The sequence below is a fragment of the Palaemon carinicauda genome, chromosome 28, assembly GCF_036898095.1.
Source record: "Palaemon carinicauda isolate YSFRI2023 chromosome 28, ASM3689809v2, whole genome shotgun sequence".
Classification (NCBI taxonomy): domain Eukaryota; kingdom Metazoa; phylum Arthropoda; class Malacostraca; order Decapoda; family Palaemonidae; genus Palaemon; species Palaemon carinicauda.
The window spans coordinates 22,224,165-22,244,164 of NC_090752.1; the positions used below are offsets into that span (position 1 = coordinate 22,224,165).

General features: G+C 36.9%; 1 protein-coding gene across 4 annotated transcripts in view; it reads left to right on the forward strand.

Moving 5' to 3' along the window:
* LOC137621476 (nuclear factor of activated T-cells 5-like) overlaps positions 1 to 20,000 on the forward strand; it is a 426,226-nt gene that overhangs the window by 230,625 nt on the left and 175,601 nt on the right. For all 4 annotated transcript variants that reach the window (XM_068351807.1, XM_068351808.1, XM_068351806.1 and 1 more), the window contains one exon: positions 5,013 to 5,179. In XM_068351807.1, coding sequence (XP_068207908.1) covers positions 5,013 to 5,179 — 167 coding nt within the window. The remainder of the gene's footprint in view (positions 1 to 5,012; positions 5,180 to 20,000) is intronic.

A 20,000-nucleotide genomic window follows, 5' to 3' on the forward strand; every position in this document is an offset into this window, starting at 1 on the left:
ATAATTTTTAGAAGGGAGCAAAATTTACACACATAGAGAAACATTTACCTTGCACCTCGGAACCACCAAACAACGACACATGAACTTCTTGTTTATTGTTCTATGTCGAGGAACGATTAAACTTTTCCATGACATTAGCAGAATATCTTCGTTTCATAACATGAAAAATATGTGGAAAATGTAATATAGATTTTTTTTAAATATTCATAAAAAATATAATTACCATTTTAGAGGAATTTATTTAACATGGAAATATTGTATAAATCACCTTTTATGAATATAAAATGCAAGAGCACTTCCTGATCACCTTCACTACACCTTAAAAAAGTATATTCTATCAGTTCCTGACACTTGTAATAAAGGAGAATACTTGCTAGGTACTGAGAGATTGATTGACCAGTCGTACACATGTGCTGTTGGAATCCTTTTCTCACTAAGGTACAAATTCCTTTCTCCTTTGATAACGCATCGATATTTAGTTCATATTTCCGTGAAAGAAATGTTGAATGACATGACAATCGCGGCCTCACATCACCAGAGGGTTAATAGAGCTTTAGCAAAAATTAGAGCATGGTGTAAATAATGCGGAATGAAGTTGGACTGCGATGGATAAGTGTAACCCTAACGAAACTGCAAGGTAACTCTCCACTATATCCTCAAAGGTAAATGTTTTTTTTTTTTTTTTTTTTTTTTTTTTTTTTTTTTTTTTTTTTAGAATCATTTAGAATGTTCATTACAATAGCCAGAAGATCTCTGGAAAATAGTGTAATTCAGAATGAATGGCAAACTTAGTTTTGGGGGGTAAATGTAGGAAGATATCAGAAAGTAAAACATTATCAAGTGTGTGAGATGTTCTAGATATTAAAAAGTTTAACTGTTCTGTCAATTAAAAGTTATATATTTATGTTGAATTCAGCATTTCAATGTGTTGAAGTGAACTTACATGATAACAGTGAAATTAAAGATGCTTTAGGTCATGCACTATTGCAAAAACACCTGCTTGAAAACTTACTTATGCAGCATTTTTATGTATTACTTTGAACCCTTTGATAAAGTAACCTCCAAGTATTTAACAAATTAAAATCCTTTTTATTTTGGCCTTAGCACCAGTGAGTTGGTGCCATTGATTTAACTTTTTTTCCAAGTATCTGAGCTAGAAACACTTTTAAAGCAAAGAGGTTTCCTCATTTTTTATAAGGGCCAGTGACAAGAAGTCTCTTTGTCTAGTTAGACTTAGAGAATTAATATTTTACTAAAATGAGGTCAGAATATTTGAGGCGGCTTGTTTTAAAAAGCTGTTTTGGGCATTGTAAACCGACAAGAACACTTTCAGGATAAGTGCTATGTTAAGTTTTATGAGGAATCTTGATGTAGATGCTCACAAACAGGATGATGGAGATTAGCTACCACTTAGGATTTAAAAAAAAAAAATATCCTTCGTGAAAATTTTCAAACTCGGCAACACAGCATGATGTTTCAGTTATTGCTAAACATCATTAGAGAGAATTCAAGTTTATATTTGATAAATAGTGCGCATAATTCAATAGGGGAGCTTGGAACTTTACTGGAAAACAATTTTCAGTGAAATTTTCAGTTGTAGAAATTAAAATTAAAGAGTAGAAATAGTAGAAAATTAAAGTATTTTTCAGTTTATAGCCACAAGTTTGTTATTTTGTGCAAACTGAGGAGCTTTTAGCACTTGTTGGAGAATTGGTAATTTTACTCTACTATATAAATGTGTTTGTGGTAGCTCAAGTCCAACTGATTACCACCCAAATTCCATAACTCCCATATCATCTAAAATTTTTGAACGTCTTTTGGCAAAATGTCTAAATAGATTTTCTGAAGGTAATCACCTGCTCCTTAGCTTGCAATTTGACTTTTGTGAAGGTCTTGGGACATGTGATGGCCTCCTAGCAATCACCAATGCTGTACAGAAATCTCTTGATTGTAGTCAGGAAGTTCATATGATTGGCCTTGTTTCTAGGGCTGCCTTTGACAGTGTTAATCATGAGGTCCTTTTTTTCAAACTCAAACAGCCGGAATGGGTAGGTCTCTTGTTAGCATCATTATTGAATTTTTAAGTAATAGATTGCAAAGAGTTGTTGTTGATAGGCACAAAAGTGAGTATAGGAATGTGAAATGACATGGTTTGGCCGAGAAAACAAACTCGTTGCATAAGCAGATGATGCTACTCTCTTTGCAGCAATTCCATCTCCTGAATGTAGATCTGGTGTTGCTGAATACCTTATTAGAGAACTAGCTAAAATTAGTGCATGGTGCAAAATATGGGGCATGAAGTTGTTTCCTAACAAAACTCAAAAGTATGATTGTAAGTACAGGTTTAGGTCAAGAACAGTTGCTCCTCAACTTCCGGAACTCAGCATTGATAATCTTTCTTTACCTCTATATGTCTCTGAAAATTTTAGGTGTGATTTTCAACAGTAAATCTACTTTTGAGAAACACATTAGGTCTGTGTCTTCTTCAATTGCACAAAAAATTGACTTATTGAGAAAGTCTTGTAAGATTTTCGGTGATCAATTTAATCTGAAGAAGTGTTTTAATTCCTTCATTCTACCTTGTTTTGAGTATTGTTCTCATGTCTGGTCTTCACCTGCTGATTCTCATCTTCAGTTGTTTGCCAGAAACTTACGAGCTATTAAATTTCTTATTCCTCATTTTGATGTTAATTTCTGGCACCGTCGTTCAATTAGTTCATTAGTCATGTTGCATAAGATTTTTCGTAATTCTGACCATCCTTTACATGAAGATCTTCCTGAAGAGTACCATCCTTCTCGTAATACTAGGTATGCAGTTAATTCTAATAGTCAGGCCTTCTCCATTATGAGGCTCAATACTACACAGTATTCTAGAAGTTTTATTCCAGCGGTGACCAAGTCGTGGAATGATCTTCCTAATTGGGTAGTTGAATTGGTAGAACTTCAACAGTTCAAATATGCAGCAAATGTTTAATGTTGAACAGGCTGACATAAGTCTCTTTTTATAGTTTATATATGAAAGATCTGTTTTAATGTTGCATTTCTTTAAAAATTTTATTTGCATTGTTCATTTCTTCTCATATAGTTTATTCATATCCTCATTTCCTTTCCTCACTGGGCTATTTTTCCCTGTTGGAGCCCATGGGCATATAGCATCCTGATTTTCCAACAAGGGCTGTAGCTTAGCTTGTAATAATAATAATTCAAGCTTAATTGATATAAGTCTAATTTTTAAGATGAAACAAATTATTTCACATAGGTTCCCATCCACTTTTCCAGTCACAGTGCTTCTGACTCTTCTACACAATATTTTCACCTCAGAAGAATGAGTAATTAAGATGACGTAGTTGGGGAATTGTATTGCTTACTTAATCCTAATATTCCCACCAAACTACAATGTATTTTTATTTCTTATCACAACCAAGCCTTTCATTGAGAGAATGAATAGCACAAATTCCAGGTATAGAAATAAAAAAGTATTGAAATAAAAAAAAAAAATTAAAAATGTTCAACATTTTTCCTCAATCAATTTCTGAGGGAGATATCTGAGTGGTTTTAAAGCCTGCTAAATTCCCAGTTCCCCAATATATAGTCAAACAGTATCTAAACACCACTTTGTATAGTTGGGTCAACATTATAAGTGAATGCTTATCAAAATAATTATTACAGTGATGGTTGCATCAGCTGTTCTTTAGCTGAATATACTGTATGTAGCCTCTCCCTTTTTTTAGAGAGGAGTCAAGCCATAGAATCAACCATATAATTGAAGATCACTTGTAAATAGGCTATATGTAGAAATATAACATTATGAAATTTTAGATGTTAATTTTAACTTACTAGTATTTTGAGATTCATCCTTAATAATATTCAAGGTACATTTGGTACATATACACTTGTACATTTTATTATTAAAGCTTAATTCTTTTTGCCTAATAAGAATTTCATGTATCAATACACCAGGGCTCAAATGGATAACTAAAGTGGGGGTATTGCCTGTTGAAGAAATCTTGTAAATTGTTGCCCCCAAATACTAAACTTTTTAAATAATGTTTACATTTATTTGAATTTTTTTGTAGTTTGATATGTATCTATATACTGTATATCATTTAACCTTTTATATTTTCAGGAAAGTTACTGTAATTATAAATTTATGTCAACATACTGTAACTATGTTTTAATGCACTACACTTTGGTCAACTCATTCTTCAAAAGTAGCAAGAAATCATTGTTCTAAGAAGGCAAATAGTAGTACCTTAAGCTATGTAAGGGACTGAATATAGCATACTGTCAATAGCAATTGCTTATTTTCCCTTAATATATGACGAGGAAAAGTGTCAATATCACCTTAAGATTAGACATCAATTTATACAAATACTGTATGGAGCTCACAATTTTAGTAATTTTCTTTGGGATAATGTTTTTGAACATTACTAATAGGAAAAGGCAGGTTTAGACAGTATGTGCTTTCCTTTTTAAACATGATAATTGTATGTGTATGTCCATAAATATGATATTTATATAGATTTAAATGCATTCACTTACTTCCATGATGTAGAATAAATTTGCATTTTATTAAATCAATATAGTACACTATTTACATACACATTTAGTACTTATGTTAATGCCCTTCCTATATTTTATTCACCTGAAGTTGAATAATGTGTAAAGATATTTCAACAATATAGATTTTCTGCATAAAGTAAAATATACAGTGGTTTTTGTTTTAAAGAATGATTTTAAAAGGACAGATTATTTCATACCTGTTATTCGTACTTTATGTATAGAATCTGGGTTGTTCAATTATCTTCATATTTACTCGTATCTAGAAAAGTTCTTATACACATATTATCATTTACTCCTGTTCTTACTATAAAGACTGCTAGCAGTTAAAGGTGAAATCAAATACTGTATAGATTTCTAGATAATTTAGCCATGAAAATAGGATAAATTTCACAATTGATGCACAAACTGAAAACTTTTAATTTCATGTTAAATTGTTTTTAAATCAACAGGGTATTTATAGCCAGGTGAGCTTACCAGGAAACAGATTGCCCGTTGATATAAATGGGGAAGAAGCCCAAGAACTACCAGGTAACCTAGGATGCAAAAGCTCACGACATGTTCCACCTTTGATCTCTTTTACAGATGTGTCTCTTCTGTCATCAATTCACTCTCTAAGGTAATGTCATTTCAATGACTCTTACTTGGTATTCATCCTGCTATCATTATTGAAGCTTCTGCTTCCCGATTTCTAAACATAAAAAAGTGAAAAGATCTCTCTTCCTCTCCTTCCTGGTGGCTACCTGCCCCATAATGTCATTTATTGTGAGGAATACTAACACCTGATTGGGTGGGCACACCAAGATCATAATATTATTGTTGTCGCCCCTACTACTAGAAGCCTGGCTTCTTCAGCTTGACTTAATTTAGGATCTCGGTGAAGGGGATAAGGATATTAGATATTTTTGTTAGAAGGGTATTGTTGTAGCAAGATTAGCAAGGTATGTCTTCCTCTGATTTTAAAATATGCCTATGTGTCAGTTGTACAGTTAATAGGCTTTTGTTTGAGGGTAAGGACCATAATTCACTTTGTATCATATGAAGGGGTCAACATGTAGGTGTTCGGAGTGTTCCAGTTATCCTGAGAAATTCATGGTGGAATATTTTAGGTTAATATCTATTGGGGTTCGTGATAGATAAAAAACATATGTGAAAAGTTGGAAGTAATTCAGGGGAAACTTCTTCTTAGTTTAGGCTTGTGGGTGTTTCTAGTGAAGTAGAGATTACTATTCAAGCAGAGTGAGCAGTCAGATGTTAGAAAGGAGATAGATGAGCTTAAATCGCTGTTTATTGCTTTTATTGAACAGTTTTCCACTTTATTAAATTGGTTTTTCTTGCTCCTCTAATATTGTTTTGTTAAAATATATTAGCGGTTTTGAACAAACTATCACCCTATTGTACATTAAAATTTGGGCTAACCTATTCAAATAATGTTTTTACCAATGATGTTTCACCAGTGGTTGACTATATATTTTTTTATTAATCAGTGCAATTTAGAATTTTAATTCTTCCTTATAAGCTTTAATTTTTTCTATTTACCTTCCTTTGTTTGAGGCAAAGAGATGACTTATGTAATTTCAAAATATTCTATATTGAAGACCTTGGCATATAGGAAATGAAATTTTTACCAAATTGAATCAAAATCTTAGATATAAGACCAGGTTAGGAACTCAGATGCATTATCCTCTTCTTTGACTACTAATGGTCAACCTTCATGCTTAGTAATGAATGATGCACGTTATTGTATAATGCTTCTCTTCCCTAAATGCACGAACCAATTAGGTTCTGAAATTTGTTATACCTTTGCAAAGAAAAGATTACACACTGATTTCTCCCACAGTAATGCTTCTTATCTTGCTAATTAACTTTAGTGCTCCTTTGACTGATAAACCATCTGGCAGAGGCCAGGAATCACAATTTAGGGCAATTTGTCTATGGAAATATAGTGGCGTGAGAGAGAAACTCTCATCGCAGTATCTACAGTCAGCCCCCACTCTTTGCGAGGGTTAGGTAACAGGTACCAAGCACAAATTCACGAATACTTGCTTCCCTAGGGTGGGATAACTCCTAACCTAACAACTCGTAGCCCATTGTCTACATGCCAATGATTAACCCACTAAGTACTGCCTAATGTTGTTTTTACATGGTTTCTACCACAGAATCAGTAGTTTTTAATGAAATGTAGACATATCAGTAAGTGTACGTACATGTGCACCCGTGTTCACTATGCACTGGACACGGTAAGGATACAGTACAATAAGTAACACTTCAGTAGTCGTTGACCTGACCGGAACTATAGGTTTACCCAGTAGTTATCATACACTTATAACAACAAAACACTGTTGTTCCTATCATGTAATAGATAATGTAGTGTATATTACTACAATATAGGTACAGTAATATCACTACAGTACAGGTTAACTGTACTGTAAGAGTTCGCTGTTTTTGTTTGGACGATTCGACTACTGTATTTGGCACCTCGCCACACACATAGCCTACATTTATATATAGTCATATCTCTTTTCATGAAAGAATCTGCTTACAAAATTTTCACGCTGCAAACCGAGATGCAAAGATTTATCTGACCCACATTGCGAAAAATGTTTCATGATAAGAAAAGAGATTTGTCAGCCAGGCCAAGAATAAAATAGTCACCCATTAAAAAATTTGAAGAAATAGAAAATGTATCTATAGTAAGGGTAACTATAATAGTACAGTACATATGGTACTGTATATTTTGTATATGTATAGTATCTTACTGTATGCATTGTATAATTTTCCATTTATTATTGCATTATGGTAAAATAACTACTTAATTTACAGGTATTAACAGTTATTTTAGGTATATTGAATAGTTCAAATGTATTTGGCTGTACAGTATTTCATTGTGGTTATAATGTAGCTTTATTATAAATTTGTTGTGGTGTTTTTTGTAAAGTTTGGAACTAATTGGGCAATTTACATGTAAAATGTGACTCATAACACAAAATTTTCACGAAACGAAAGCCACTCAAGAACAAATTAATTTCATGTTGTGAGACATTACTGTGTTGAGAGACGTTACTGTATTTTAGAGCAGTGGTTCTCAAACTTTTCAGCCCGCGACCCCCCAAACGATATTGCTAGAGGCATGTGACCCTCGCCTTTCCCCGAAGTGCTTCTGACACACACACACACAGTACATGCCTATGCCCCGAATCATAAGAACATAATAACAACAAACATGATAAGATAAATGCAAAAAATATACGCATTATAGAGTTAACTAATTTATTACTTGTAGAAAAAATCACAATCTTTAAAGACAAAATAGGCAAAGCAATACAGTCTATTTAAATTTATAGAATTAATGTTAAATCCGTACAGGCACTCACACTTTGCTAACTGCTTCAAGAGAAAAAAATAAGTATGAAATTAGAATTATACCTTTGTTGAAGAAAGCTACTGCAGATAGCATAAATTATGTCAGTGTTTGTAAACTTTAGCACAATAAAGAAAAAATTACTGGTATCTTTATACCAAAATTTAGATATTCAGGCTTGGCTCAAAATGATTAACAAAATAATTATAGCGTTTGACTTGGGTGCTGATATTACAAATTTGCTGAAACCTAAAATCAGCTAATGATCTATAATTCTCATATGAGACAGTATACCCACACAAACATCCAGTAGACTCAAAGCTATTTCATACCCTTTTGGTTTCAAAATCAATATTTTGGAAAATTTTGGAAATTATGTCTGAGATAATATTTTTTTTTTCTTTTTTTTTTTGGCTTTAGAAGAACTGTATGAATTTCTTGTGAAATAATTACTTATTTAGTAACTGTTAAAATAAAAGTACAATATTCATGGAAGTTTAATGACAATGATCAATATTTAGGCCCAACTATGGGGCTCCACTAGCAGTGATTAGTTAATTATATCCCTATTCCACAGTGAAAACAGTATTTACACAGGCCTAAGTTTATCATGAATAACTAACATCAATTAGTGAGATACATGGGCCTGCTTTTTTTAGCACAGTAACTCCATCCTGGGTTTGATACCAGAGATGGCAACTCGGAGATCATCCTCCACCCTGAGTCTTGATCGGTATTTGTTTTTTATATAAGTCAGTGCCGAAAAAGTCTTTTCACATAAATAGGTTGATCCAAAAGGAAGTAATACATCCATTGCTGCCATGGATAATCGTGGATATTCCCTTGCAATTGAAATCCAGAACTCATCCAGTGTGGTTGAGCCAAACGATGCCTGTAAAGTCCGATCACTGGAGAGCTCCAGCAGCTCATCCTCCATGTCGAATGATAAGTGATCCCCTGTAGCAGTGAATGGTTGCCGTATCCAGTCATATTGTTGTGGGGTTGTCTCTTTTGGGAAGTATTTCTTGAAGTGGTCCACAAGACCTTGTAGGTGAGTCGTGATCATTACCTTCACGTTATCGACGCTTAATTCATTCTCCGCCATAAATTCTTCCACCTCAGGAAACATTTCAACACTGCCCCCATCAACTCTCACAGCCCATCGTTCCAGCTTCCTTGTAAATGCATCAATTTTGTCAGAAAGAATCAAGATGTTCGTGTTTGGGCCTTGTAGTGATAAATTCAGCAGATTAAGTCTTTTGAATATACAAGACAAATATGCTAGACTTGCTAACCAGTCAGGGTCAGTCAGATAGTCAGCAAGTTGGGACTCAGATTTGATCAGGAACAGGCGCACCTCATCTCGTAGTTCGTACAAGCGGCTGAGAACTTTGCCTCGGGACAGCCACCTGACTTCTGTGTGGAACAACAGTGCTTCATGCTCCGAGCCCATCTCATTGCAGAGTGTGGAGAACAGCCTGGCATTTATGGGACGTGTTTTGATGTAATTTACTATTTTAATCGCAGTTTGAAGAACACTGCTTAACTCTGGATTGAGTGCTTTGCTAGCAAGAGCTTCCCTGTGAATAATACAATGTGTAAAATTTATGTGAGGTGCCACTTGTAAAACTTTTGCTTTAAGTCCTTTCCTCTTACCCAACATTGCCCCAGCACCGTCTGTGCACACACCAACACACTGGTCCCAAGACAAGCCCTCCTTTTGTATTTTGGTGTCTAGCTTTGTGAAAATGTCACTACCTGTACAGGTCCCCTCTAGTACAGTGCAAAAAAGCATGTCTTCTTGAAGTTTTCCACCAAAACTGTATCTAATGAATGCAAGTAATTGTGCAGAATTTGATATGTCTGTCGACTCATCTAGCTGCAAAGCATACTTCTTTCCCTTAACCCTCTCAATCAGCTGACACTTAATATCATTTGAAATGTCATTAATTCGTCGAGTAATGGTGTCGTTAGACAGCGGGACTGTTTCCAGCTCACGGGCCATCTTATTACCATGCATAATCCGACTCATAGTCACTGCACCAGGTTTCATGAGGGTTTCCCCAATGGTATGTGGCTGCTTGGACTGTGCAATTAGGTATGCTACCTCAAATGATGCCATCTGAGCTTTGGCAGAGGTGGTGGTTTTCTGAGCTAGCACTTGTTTTTGACCCTGCAACTCTCCCTCCTTTCGACGGAAAAATTCTATTGGTTTATCAGCATGAGAAGGATGCTTGCTTTGCAAATACCTTTTCATTTTCACAGGCTTTAAGCTTTCATTTGCAAGTACTTCTGAGCACATAACACATTGGGGGTACTGCATCTTATCAATGGTAAAACTAGTGAATCCGAATTTTATAAATTCTGCTTGATATTTCCGAAGTTTGGGTTTGGATGATTGGTCATACTGGGAGGTCTTACCCTTACGTTTGTCTTGCCTTTTATCTATATTTGAAGTAGAACTGGTAGATGGTAGTTCGGAAGGAATCTCATCAGTTGTTTCTGAGACACTGTTGTTAGTATCTGATGTTCCTTCCTTGTTTGCAGTCCTACGAATTATCCATCGCTCCATGTTGCTTAATATGTATATAGCTTGCTATCAAAAATTGTCCCTAAACACACACGAGGCAGCTGTGACTGAGGAAAGACTCACCGTTGACTAACTCGACTCATGTGCCGTCTTGGACTGCTGATAGTAAATGCCATATTGATAATCAGATAGATAAAATATCAATTAATTGTTATTTAAATACCAGATAAATTTGAAAGTATGTATACTGACATTTAGTTTTAAGCATCACGTAATCTGAGACCCTGAGTATCAAGCAAAAGTCAAAATTTTACTGTAAATTGGTGATGCATTGTTATTAAGCATCTGGCAACTGGTCACGCTCATTCACTGTGCGCCAACGGAGCTCAGGACTGGAAAACGGACAGGTACTGAACGTGTACGAGTGTAAATTGACAGTGAGATGGGGAGGTGACATCTCGGTTTTGTACGATGTTTCTAGGAAATGTAGGTAAAATATTGGAACTATTGCAAGTACATTGTATAATAAAATGTAATGCGTGGAAAAAAATTATGAATAATAGTTTAACACTATCAGTGGCTAGATATATAAATATATTATATTTATTGTTTTTTTTTATTTGCTTATCAACTAATCAGTTACTGATTTCATCAGTTGATTTATTTATTCATTAACTAATCTATTTATCAATCAATCAGTTTATTTACTTATCCATTAATATTTTACATTTTATATATTCATTTAATTACTTATTTTTTCATTAATTTTTGTTTGCATTTATCTATAAATGTGTTAATTCATTTATTTATCTATTTAACTATTCAGCTATTTACTTATTTTCCCTTTTGTATATCTTAAATTTATTCGTTTATTATTTCATAATTACTATTGTATTTCTTTATATGTTTAGTTTGTTTTATTTAAATATTATGTATTCATTTACCCATACATGAAAGTCCATCAGCTTTAATAATTTTGCTTCGTTTTTTATAGTTAACAGACTCGTTTGCTTAAAGGGGAAAAATAAAATGACAAAATATGAGTAAGTTACGGCAAAACTAGTATGCTATTAGCGAGGGAATATCCTACTCGTATGAGAATCACGCGGACTGACGGATATACACCCTTGCTCAGAACTGTCAAAAATAGCAAAAAAAAGACGTTTATGTTTGATAAATCATACCTTCCAAAACTAATAATGCTAGCTTAAAATCAATGACACTACTGCATAGAAACTTAGTCCCAGCGCAGCAGTGGGGGAATCACTAGTGTGTAGTATTTAGTTTAGTTTTTGCAAAGGCCCATGGTGTTACTATTGTCCCACCCGGCTCTCTTTTCAGTGTTATTCTTAAAGGTGCGTAACAATTCGTAACTAGTTACGGTAAATGACAAAATATAAGGTGTATATATGTATATATATATATATATATATATATATATATATATATATATATATATATATATATATATATATATATATATATGTTGTACTAAAATATAAACATTTGGTTTATTATTGATTTGAAATATTTTAGCAGAATTATTATGATTTAGCCTTAAAACTAAAGTTGACCATAATACTATTTTTCGCTTACTTATATTTATATTTTCTTAACATCATCTCGCGACCCCCCCAAAAGCATTTGGCGACCCCCAGGGGGGTCGCGACCCCCAGTTTGAGAACCACTGTTTTAGAGTACAGTACGTACTTAATAAACAGTACTATATTACTGTGCTGTATAGTGTTCTGTACAATATGTATACAATTTAATATTAACTAAGTACATATTTTATACAACGACCACTAACCTTTTTCGTACAAAGTTCCACGTAGCAATCTTGAAGCATGACGCAATTCTTATGTGTCGTCTCTTGCGCAGTACTGTAGGAAATCTGATATCTATAACCAAGAGATGAATAAGCAGGATTTAGAAAAGGTAGAAGTTGCACTGAGCAAATTTTCATTTTGAGACATGTACAGCAATACGTAGAATATAGAAATCTCCTTTCGATGGCATTTGTGGACTATAAAAAAGCGTTTGATAGTGTGCACCGGCCAATTTTGTAGAGGAGCTGCATTATTATGAAATTCCTCTTAAATATGTAAATTTGATTATTACTGTTCATGAGCATAGAAAGTGCAAAGTTAATGTTTATGGATTCTTATCAAATGATTTCCAATGAATAGCGGAGTACTCCAAGGGAATGTGTTGTCACCTATATTGTTTATCCTCCTCATGGATTTTGTAATGTGTAGAACAGTCAGAGATGGTGGAGAAGGATTGGACTGGATTGGTGATAGGAATTTAGCAGACCTAGAGTATGCTGATGATGCTGTCCTAGTTAGCTGAACACCACAGGATTTGCAATGCTTGCTTACCAGAATGCATGAAATATCACACGAGGTTGGGCTGAAGATAAATAAAAGAAAGACAGAGATGGCGAGAACGGAGTATGCAATGAAAGAGGAAATATCATTGGAAGGAGAAAGGATTAATGAGGTAGAATCATTTAAGTATTTAGGAACTATGATCTCCAATACAGGGTCTTTAGAATTAGTGTTTCGTGAAAGATTGAAAAAATCAAATCAGACAATGGCTAGGTCAAGTAAAATTTGGAAATCAAATCGCCTGAAATTACAGATAAAAATCAGACTATATATCAGTTTAGCAAGATCGGTGCTACTCTATGGACATGAGTCATGGTATGACAATGGAACAATCTCCAATAGATTTAGTAGATTTGAGAAAAAAGCCCTCAGAAGGATATTTCGAGTTAAATGTCACGACAGGATTACAAATGAGACTATAAGATAAATTACCCGAGTGCCATATGTGGACAAGATTATGATGAGGGGTAGATGGAGATGGTTTGGACACACTCTTCGCATTCCTCATGAGAGATTAGTTCACCAAATGTTCAACTGGGCTCCACAAGGCACCAGAAGAATTGGAAGACCCAGGCTTACATGGCTGAGAACTATGAAGCGCGAAGTAGGAGATGATGAATGGAGAAGTATTGAATAAGAAGCTCAAAATAGAGATGACTGGCAAAATCTAACTGAGGCCCCTTGCTTCAATAGGGGTAGGAGGGGAGGGGGATGACGAGTAATTGTTTACAGGTACAGTATTTTTATATACAGAAAATTCAAAAGTATGATAGGTACGGACTTGTTTGGTATCTCATATACAGTATTGTACATTTGTAAATAATAAAAATAAAAGTATGGTACAGTATGTACAAAATTATCATACACTTTACATACTGTACTGTACTTTAAAATATATTCTTCATAACATTATTACATATATACGTACAGTATATTTAGAAAAAATATAAAACTACTGTATACAGTGCTCTTAACTGTACAGTACTTACCCAAAAATATTCCACCAAAAGGCACAGTTGGTTTGGTGGATGAAGGATATGCCATGCAGTTAACAATGTATGAAATGAACGATGACGGGACGTAATTGCCTGGCACGACACGTCTAAGCAGACGAGTCATCACTGCTGTAAAGATAAAGATATTTAGAATGGAATAGTACAGGATACAGTACATGCATTAATAAAGAATACAAATTAAAATATTATGTGGAAGTTACTCTACATTTAATTTAGTTTTTAAAAGTTAGCGTTTAAATGAAAATGCATTCGTAGAAAAATATCTTACCAAGGGGAGCACGATTGTCTACGCCATCATCATCACTCGGCTGCATCGTGGATTCCGGAGAAGAGGTTTTAGGGGCAGGAGATTCCGTTGTTGGAGGAAGAGGTGGTGATGGTCGACGCTCGGGTTAGGCAGGTGGTGGAGGCTGTTTTCTGCGAAAAACATTGTGATGTGAAGCTGCTTCGCCGACTTCCTCATCTTGTTCAAGATGCTTCTGTATCCAGCGAAATCATCATCCATCGCACACATGAATTTCAGGGATCACACCGAGGAATGATCCATGCTCTACATCCTTTATTCAAGTCCTTCAAGATCCTTGACATCTCCGCCAACTTTTCTAGTGGGATGTCTTCCTCCTCCTTGTATGCTTCATCGACCTCCTCCTCCTCTTCCCCACTCGCTGAATGGACTAATTCAACTAGGTCCTCCACAGTCCGCTCCTGGACATGGGCATCTAGTAACTTTCTTGATGCCTTTGACTTTGACTGTCTTCGGCAAAGTCATGATTTTCTAAACAGTCTGTTTGAAAGCTTTGTCAGGACTGAAGCTGCCAAAGTCCTTGATACACCCTGGCCACATATATTTCAAGCAGGCATTTACTCTCTGGTTTGAAATTGTGGAAGGAATCCTCAACAACAGACAGACAGTCTTCTATCGTGAACTTCTTGCAGTAGTCCATCACGTTGAAGTCGGGTCGTTGTCGGTGGCATCTTAGAGTTGCGCCATCATACGTTGGCTGTAGTGGGCCTTGATGTTCTTTATTACCCCCTGGTCCATAGGCTAGATGAGGGCAGTGGTGTTCAGAGGAAAGAACACCACTTCATGTTAGGGACCATCACCCCTACGTAGGATGGATGTTTGGGAGGGTTGTCGAGAGGGCAAGGACGACCTTAAATTCCATGCCCTTCCTCTCGAGGTAGATCTTCACCTCCAGCAAAAAGCAGTAGTTAGCTCCCTGTTAGCACGAGTTTTGTTAACCCGATTTGGAAGTTACATGAGTTCAAGTTTCATGACCTTAGCCAATAACAAAAATTGTGTGCATGTATTTAAACATATCCAATTAGAGAAAGAAGTTTCAACTTTCAAAAACGTTATTCTTGATAAACAAACATATCACAAATTCGATATGTTGATAAAATGCAAATAACAGATAAAAAATTTATGGAGGCACCATTAACAAAATGCAACCTATGAAATACATTTAGCGTAGGAAATATCTCAAATACAGCGTATGTATAATTTATGGTAGTACCATAAAAAAGGTTAACCCATGAGCACATTTATACAAATGCATAGTTCATATGCCAGGAAAAAAATTGCGCACTATGGTCATGTGCATGGTGATGTGGTTGGTATTAAGTATGACCTTAGCCAATAACCAAAACTGTGTGCATGTCATCTCTAAGTATGTGTTTAAACATATCCAATTGGAGAAAAACTTTCAACTTTCAAAAATGTTATTCTTGAAAAGTAAACATATCACAAATTCTAGGTAAAGATTTACCTCCCCGACTGCGAGAATTTGATGTGGCCATCATCCCTTGTAAGTGCCACAATCTCGCTGACTCTAGAACCAGAAGCCATAGCAAGCAAAAAAATCGACTTTTGAGTGAGATCCCTCAGAGAAGTAGTGTGTTATCTACCGAGGAGATGAAGTGCAAGACTTTATCCAAAATCCATGAGATAGCCTTGGGAGGAGCATTAGGTTTCAATTTATCACAAGCCTTCTGGATCTTACCGAACACTTCGCTATTGAGTTCAATATTAAAATCATAAGCAATGGGTCTTGTTAGTGCCGACTTACATGAGGCAATAGCCGTAGAGGCAAGACCTTGATCATGTAAGGAAATAAAGAAAGAAATACAGAAGTCCATAATAATAAAAGAGGGCTGATTACTTTTCAAGAAAGCAAATAATTTTTTGCAGGAAGACAAGTATTGTTGTTTTGTGGTATTGGACTTGTATTCTTCTATGAAGTCAATTCTCTCCTTCACAACTCCGAACTTTCTTTGAGCGGCTAGGGCGAGAAAATCATGAGGTAAATGATTTTCGTTATCTAAGAGGAAGCAAAGACAGTCATCTGTTGAACATCCTAGGACAGCACTGGAGATGGTAGAGGGACCTGGAGAGGTTTGGGTTCCAGAAGAAGAGGATACCAATTGCTCTTGGGCTATTTTGGAGCCACTAGAGCCGCTGTTCCCTTGAAAGTCCCCAGCTTGTTTAGGAATTTCATTAGGAGGTTGAATTGTGGAAATATATAGATGTGAGACCACTGGTTCCAATCCAGAGACATCGCTTCCGTTCCTGTCGTTTCCGGATCTAAGTTTGTTGCTATATACCAGGGAAGCTTCATGTTGAAGCTGATCGCAAAGATATCTATTTGTAACTCTGGGACTTGCTCTAGGATGAAACAGAATGATTTTGCATCCAGATACCATTCCATTTCCAGAGGCTTGGATCTTGATCCGCCGTCACATTGCAAACCCCTTCTAGGTGAACTGCTGAGAGATGCCAATTCCTCCGCTTTGCTAAAGTGAGGATGGCTAGAATCACATGGTTGATCTGAGGAGACCTGCAGCCCTGTCTATTGAAACAGTGGACTATTGTCCTATTGTCGATGACGAATTTGATGTGTGATTTTATCTTCGGGTTGAGTCTCTTTAGAGTCAGAAACACTGCCATAGTGTCCAGAATATTGATATGAAATTTCCGAAATTTGACTGACCACGGACCCTCTAATTTCCTGGAAGGGGAATGTCCCCAATAACCTTGTTCCGAGGTGTCCGTGTGAATTGTCACGGAAGGAGGAGGATACTGCAGAGGGACGTGTGTCAATAAACTCTTGGCAATGGACCATGGCTTGAGCTGCTTTCGCAGTAAGACCAGGGTTTAGTAGCGAAGATCTCTCTGAGCTTTTGATGCCTTTCTCCTCCAGACTCTGTTGGCATCTTTGAGTCTTACTTTTAGATTGGGTTAGTCACGGCAGAGAACTGCAGTGAACCCAATACTCTTTCCTGTTGCTGTCTGGTGAGTACTCTTGAGCAAAGTAGACACCTGGAAGAGTATGTGATTTCCTTTCTCCTGCCTTGCGATAGAGAGAGGGCGCATGATTTCAGATTCCAGTGAAGTCCTAGGTACTGGAATTCCTGAGCCGGAGACAGCCTGGATTTTTCAAGGTTGATTTGAAAACCCAGACACTGTAGGAATTTCATGACTTCTTGAGCTGTCAGAAGACATTCCAACTTTGTTGCAGCCCAGACTAGCCAGTCGTCCAGGTATACCATCACCTGGAGGCCTCTGTTTCATAATTGTTTGACGATGGCCTCGACTAGCTTCGCGAAAATCCTTGGAGCTATACTAGGCCCGAAGGACATAGCTCTAAATATATAGGCCTTTCTTGGCAATCTGAAACCAAGGTAGGGGGAGAAGCGCCGACCTATCGTAAGATGCCAATAGGCATCTGTAAGATCTATGGAGACGGTGTAGGCCCCTGGGATAGTAGGGACCGTATTTGCGAGATAGTCAGCATCTGGAACTTGTCGCTTAGAATGAATTTGTTTAGTGGGGACAAGTCCAGAATAGTTCGAAGAGTGTTTAAATCTTTCTTCTGAACACAGATTAGCCGCCCATTCGGAGAAGATCTTGTACATAATCCTCCAAGAATGGGGTTGTGGATTGGAAGAACCTCGTGAACTAGGGGTGGTTTTTGTCTCCATTTCCAGTCTAGTCATTTTGAGACTATGCTGTGAGTACAGGTGTCAAACTCCCATTGATCTGTGAAAAGGTAAAGTCGTCCCCCTACCGGTAGCTCCTCATTGTTGCTGTGAAGGACCTGCTTCTTTAACTGCCTTGCCTCTACTTCCTCGTCCTCTAGACTGACCGCCCCTTCCAGACCTTCCTCTGTGACTAGTGCTCTTCAATTTAGCCCTGGCAGGGTGAAAGGTTGTGGTGGCTCTCTCATACACATGGCTGAAGGCTGGAGAACTGTGTATACAGTCTGGGGGATGGTGGCAACTGAGGCTGTCGTGACAGGAAAGGATTTCCTTCCTTTAAAGGGTATCCTAGGTTTTTTACCCTTAGGTTGAGGTCTTTCATTGGGGGTAAATTTTCTTTTAGAGGACATACCCCACTTTTGCATAAGGCTCTTATTCTTGCTCTGTCCATGACTTCCTTAAGCATTATCTTGGGGAAGTGATCTTTCCCCCAGATGTTAGAGTCACTCAGATTCTTAGGCTCATGCCTGACAGGTGCTGCAGCTAGGATATGTTCTCTACATGCTCTTCTGGCTAAGAAGAAAGCATGGAGATCTCTATAGAATGTAGCCTGGTGAGTTTTTGCCAAAACTGGGAAAAGATCAGATTTGGAATAGTACCCAGTTAGCATCTCCAAATAGGACTGAGAGGATAAAGATGCAGATAGTCTTTCTTTAGCATCCAATTCTTCATTCAATAGGGATTTGGGAATTCTAGACAGCCTTTCCTTCGATGTCCTTATCTTGTTTTCCAACAGTAAAAGTGTGTTGGACATCTTCCAAACTGTCTGAGTCATGAGGAAGATCTAGGGAGACAGGTTTGCACTCCTCTAGCGCTGGCAACGGTCTACCTTCATTTTTTAGCGGCGAAGGGAAAGACAGTATCCTTGGGAGCAACAAAGGTGGTCTGCTTCCTGCCGAAGACAGGAAGTTTGGTACAGTATTGGTAAATTTTCCCATTTTAAGCTCTTTAACCAAGATGATAGTTTCCTTAGAGATTGCATCATCCCTAACTGACGCTTCCGAGTTGAGCCTTACATAGCAGTAAGGATAACTGTCAATCGAGGGGAAGAATTCCAAGTCGAAGACCGTCTTAGAATCCATACCTTCTTTGATGTGGAGGTACCCTTCACTTAAAGCCATATGCTCAGCAAAACACCAAGGGTTCTTAACTGAGCAGTCAGGCAGGCTCAAAGCTGGTGGAGCCTTAGATTTAGGGGCTTGTTGCAAAGATTTTATCTTCGCCTCTAGGGACACTTGAGCACTTCATGTTTGGTATGTAAGTTTTCCATGAAGCCTTAATGGATGCCATACATTCCACTTGACCTGGAAACAAAGTTTTATCCGGCGTATGAACAAAGGTAGAAGTAAGTAAATGCTGGGGCCTGAGATGCAGGTATGGGGGAATGAGCTGAAGACATATTGGGAAGTCTACTCACCTGATGTACATCCGGTGACTCATCAGAGGCTTCCGAGATTAGCAGGGTCCTCTCCCTCTCTTGATGTTACAGAAGAATTTGTCGATATGTTCTCAGCATCTTGGTTCATTACTTACAGAGTGTCCCGAACTTCATCATCCTCATGATCTAATGGTACCAGCGGGAGTTGAACCGTCAGTAAATAGTGACCAAAAACAGTGGTCACCTCGGCCTTGGAAAAGAGGAGGTCCTTAAGTTCAATGGAAGGAAGATAAGGAGTACCTTGTTGAGAGCTCTTCTGGAAGCCTCTAACCCAGTGACGAATTGCCTTCCGACTCTACACATGCACATCCATGAAGACGTCAGTGGCATGGAAGTCAGTGTCTATCAAGTCCTTGCAAACCTGGCAGTTGGTAAGTTCAGAAATTGCAAGAGACTCTTTGGAAACGTGAGTCCGCAATTCTTGTGGCCACAGAGCAACTTGACCCACCTGTTACAGGTTACAGTCGAACACTCCATTTCATCAGCAACCTGTAAAGAAGAAAAAAAATTCAATGATTACAAATCATTAAAAATGTTCAATCTTCATAAGTGTGACAATGAGGAGCTGGGGATTACTACCAATATCTGGACCTCTATAGCATCTTACATTTCTAAGAGTCCTCTTTGTCTCTTTATTTATGACAATGTGATCTATTTGGTTTTGGTA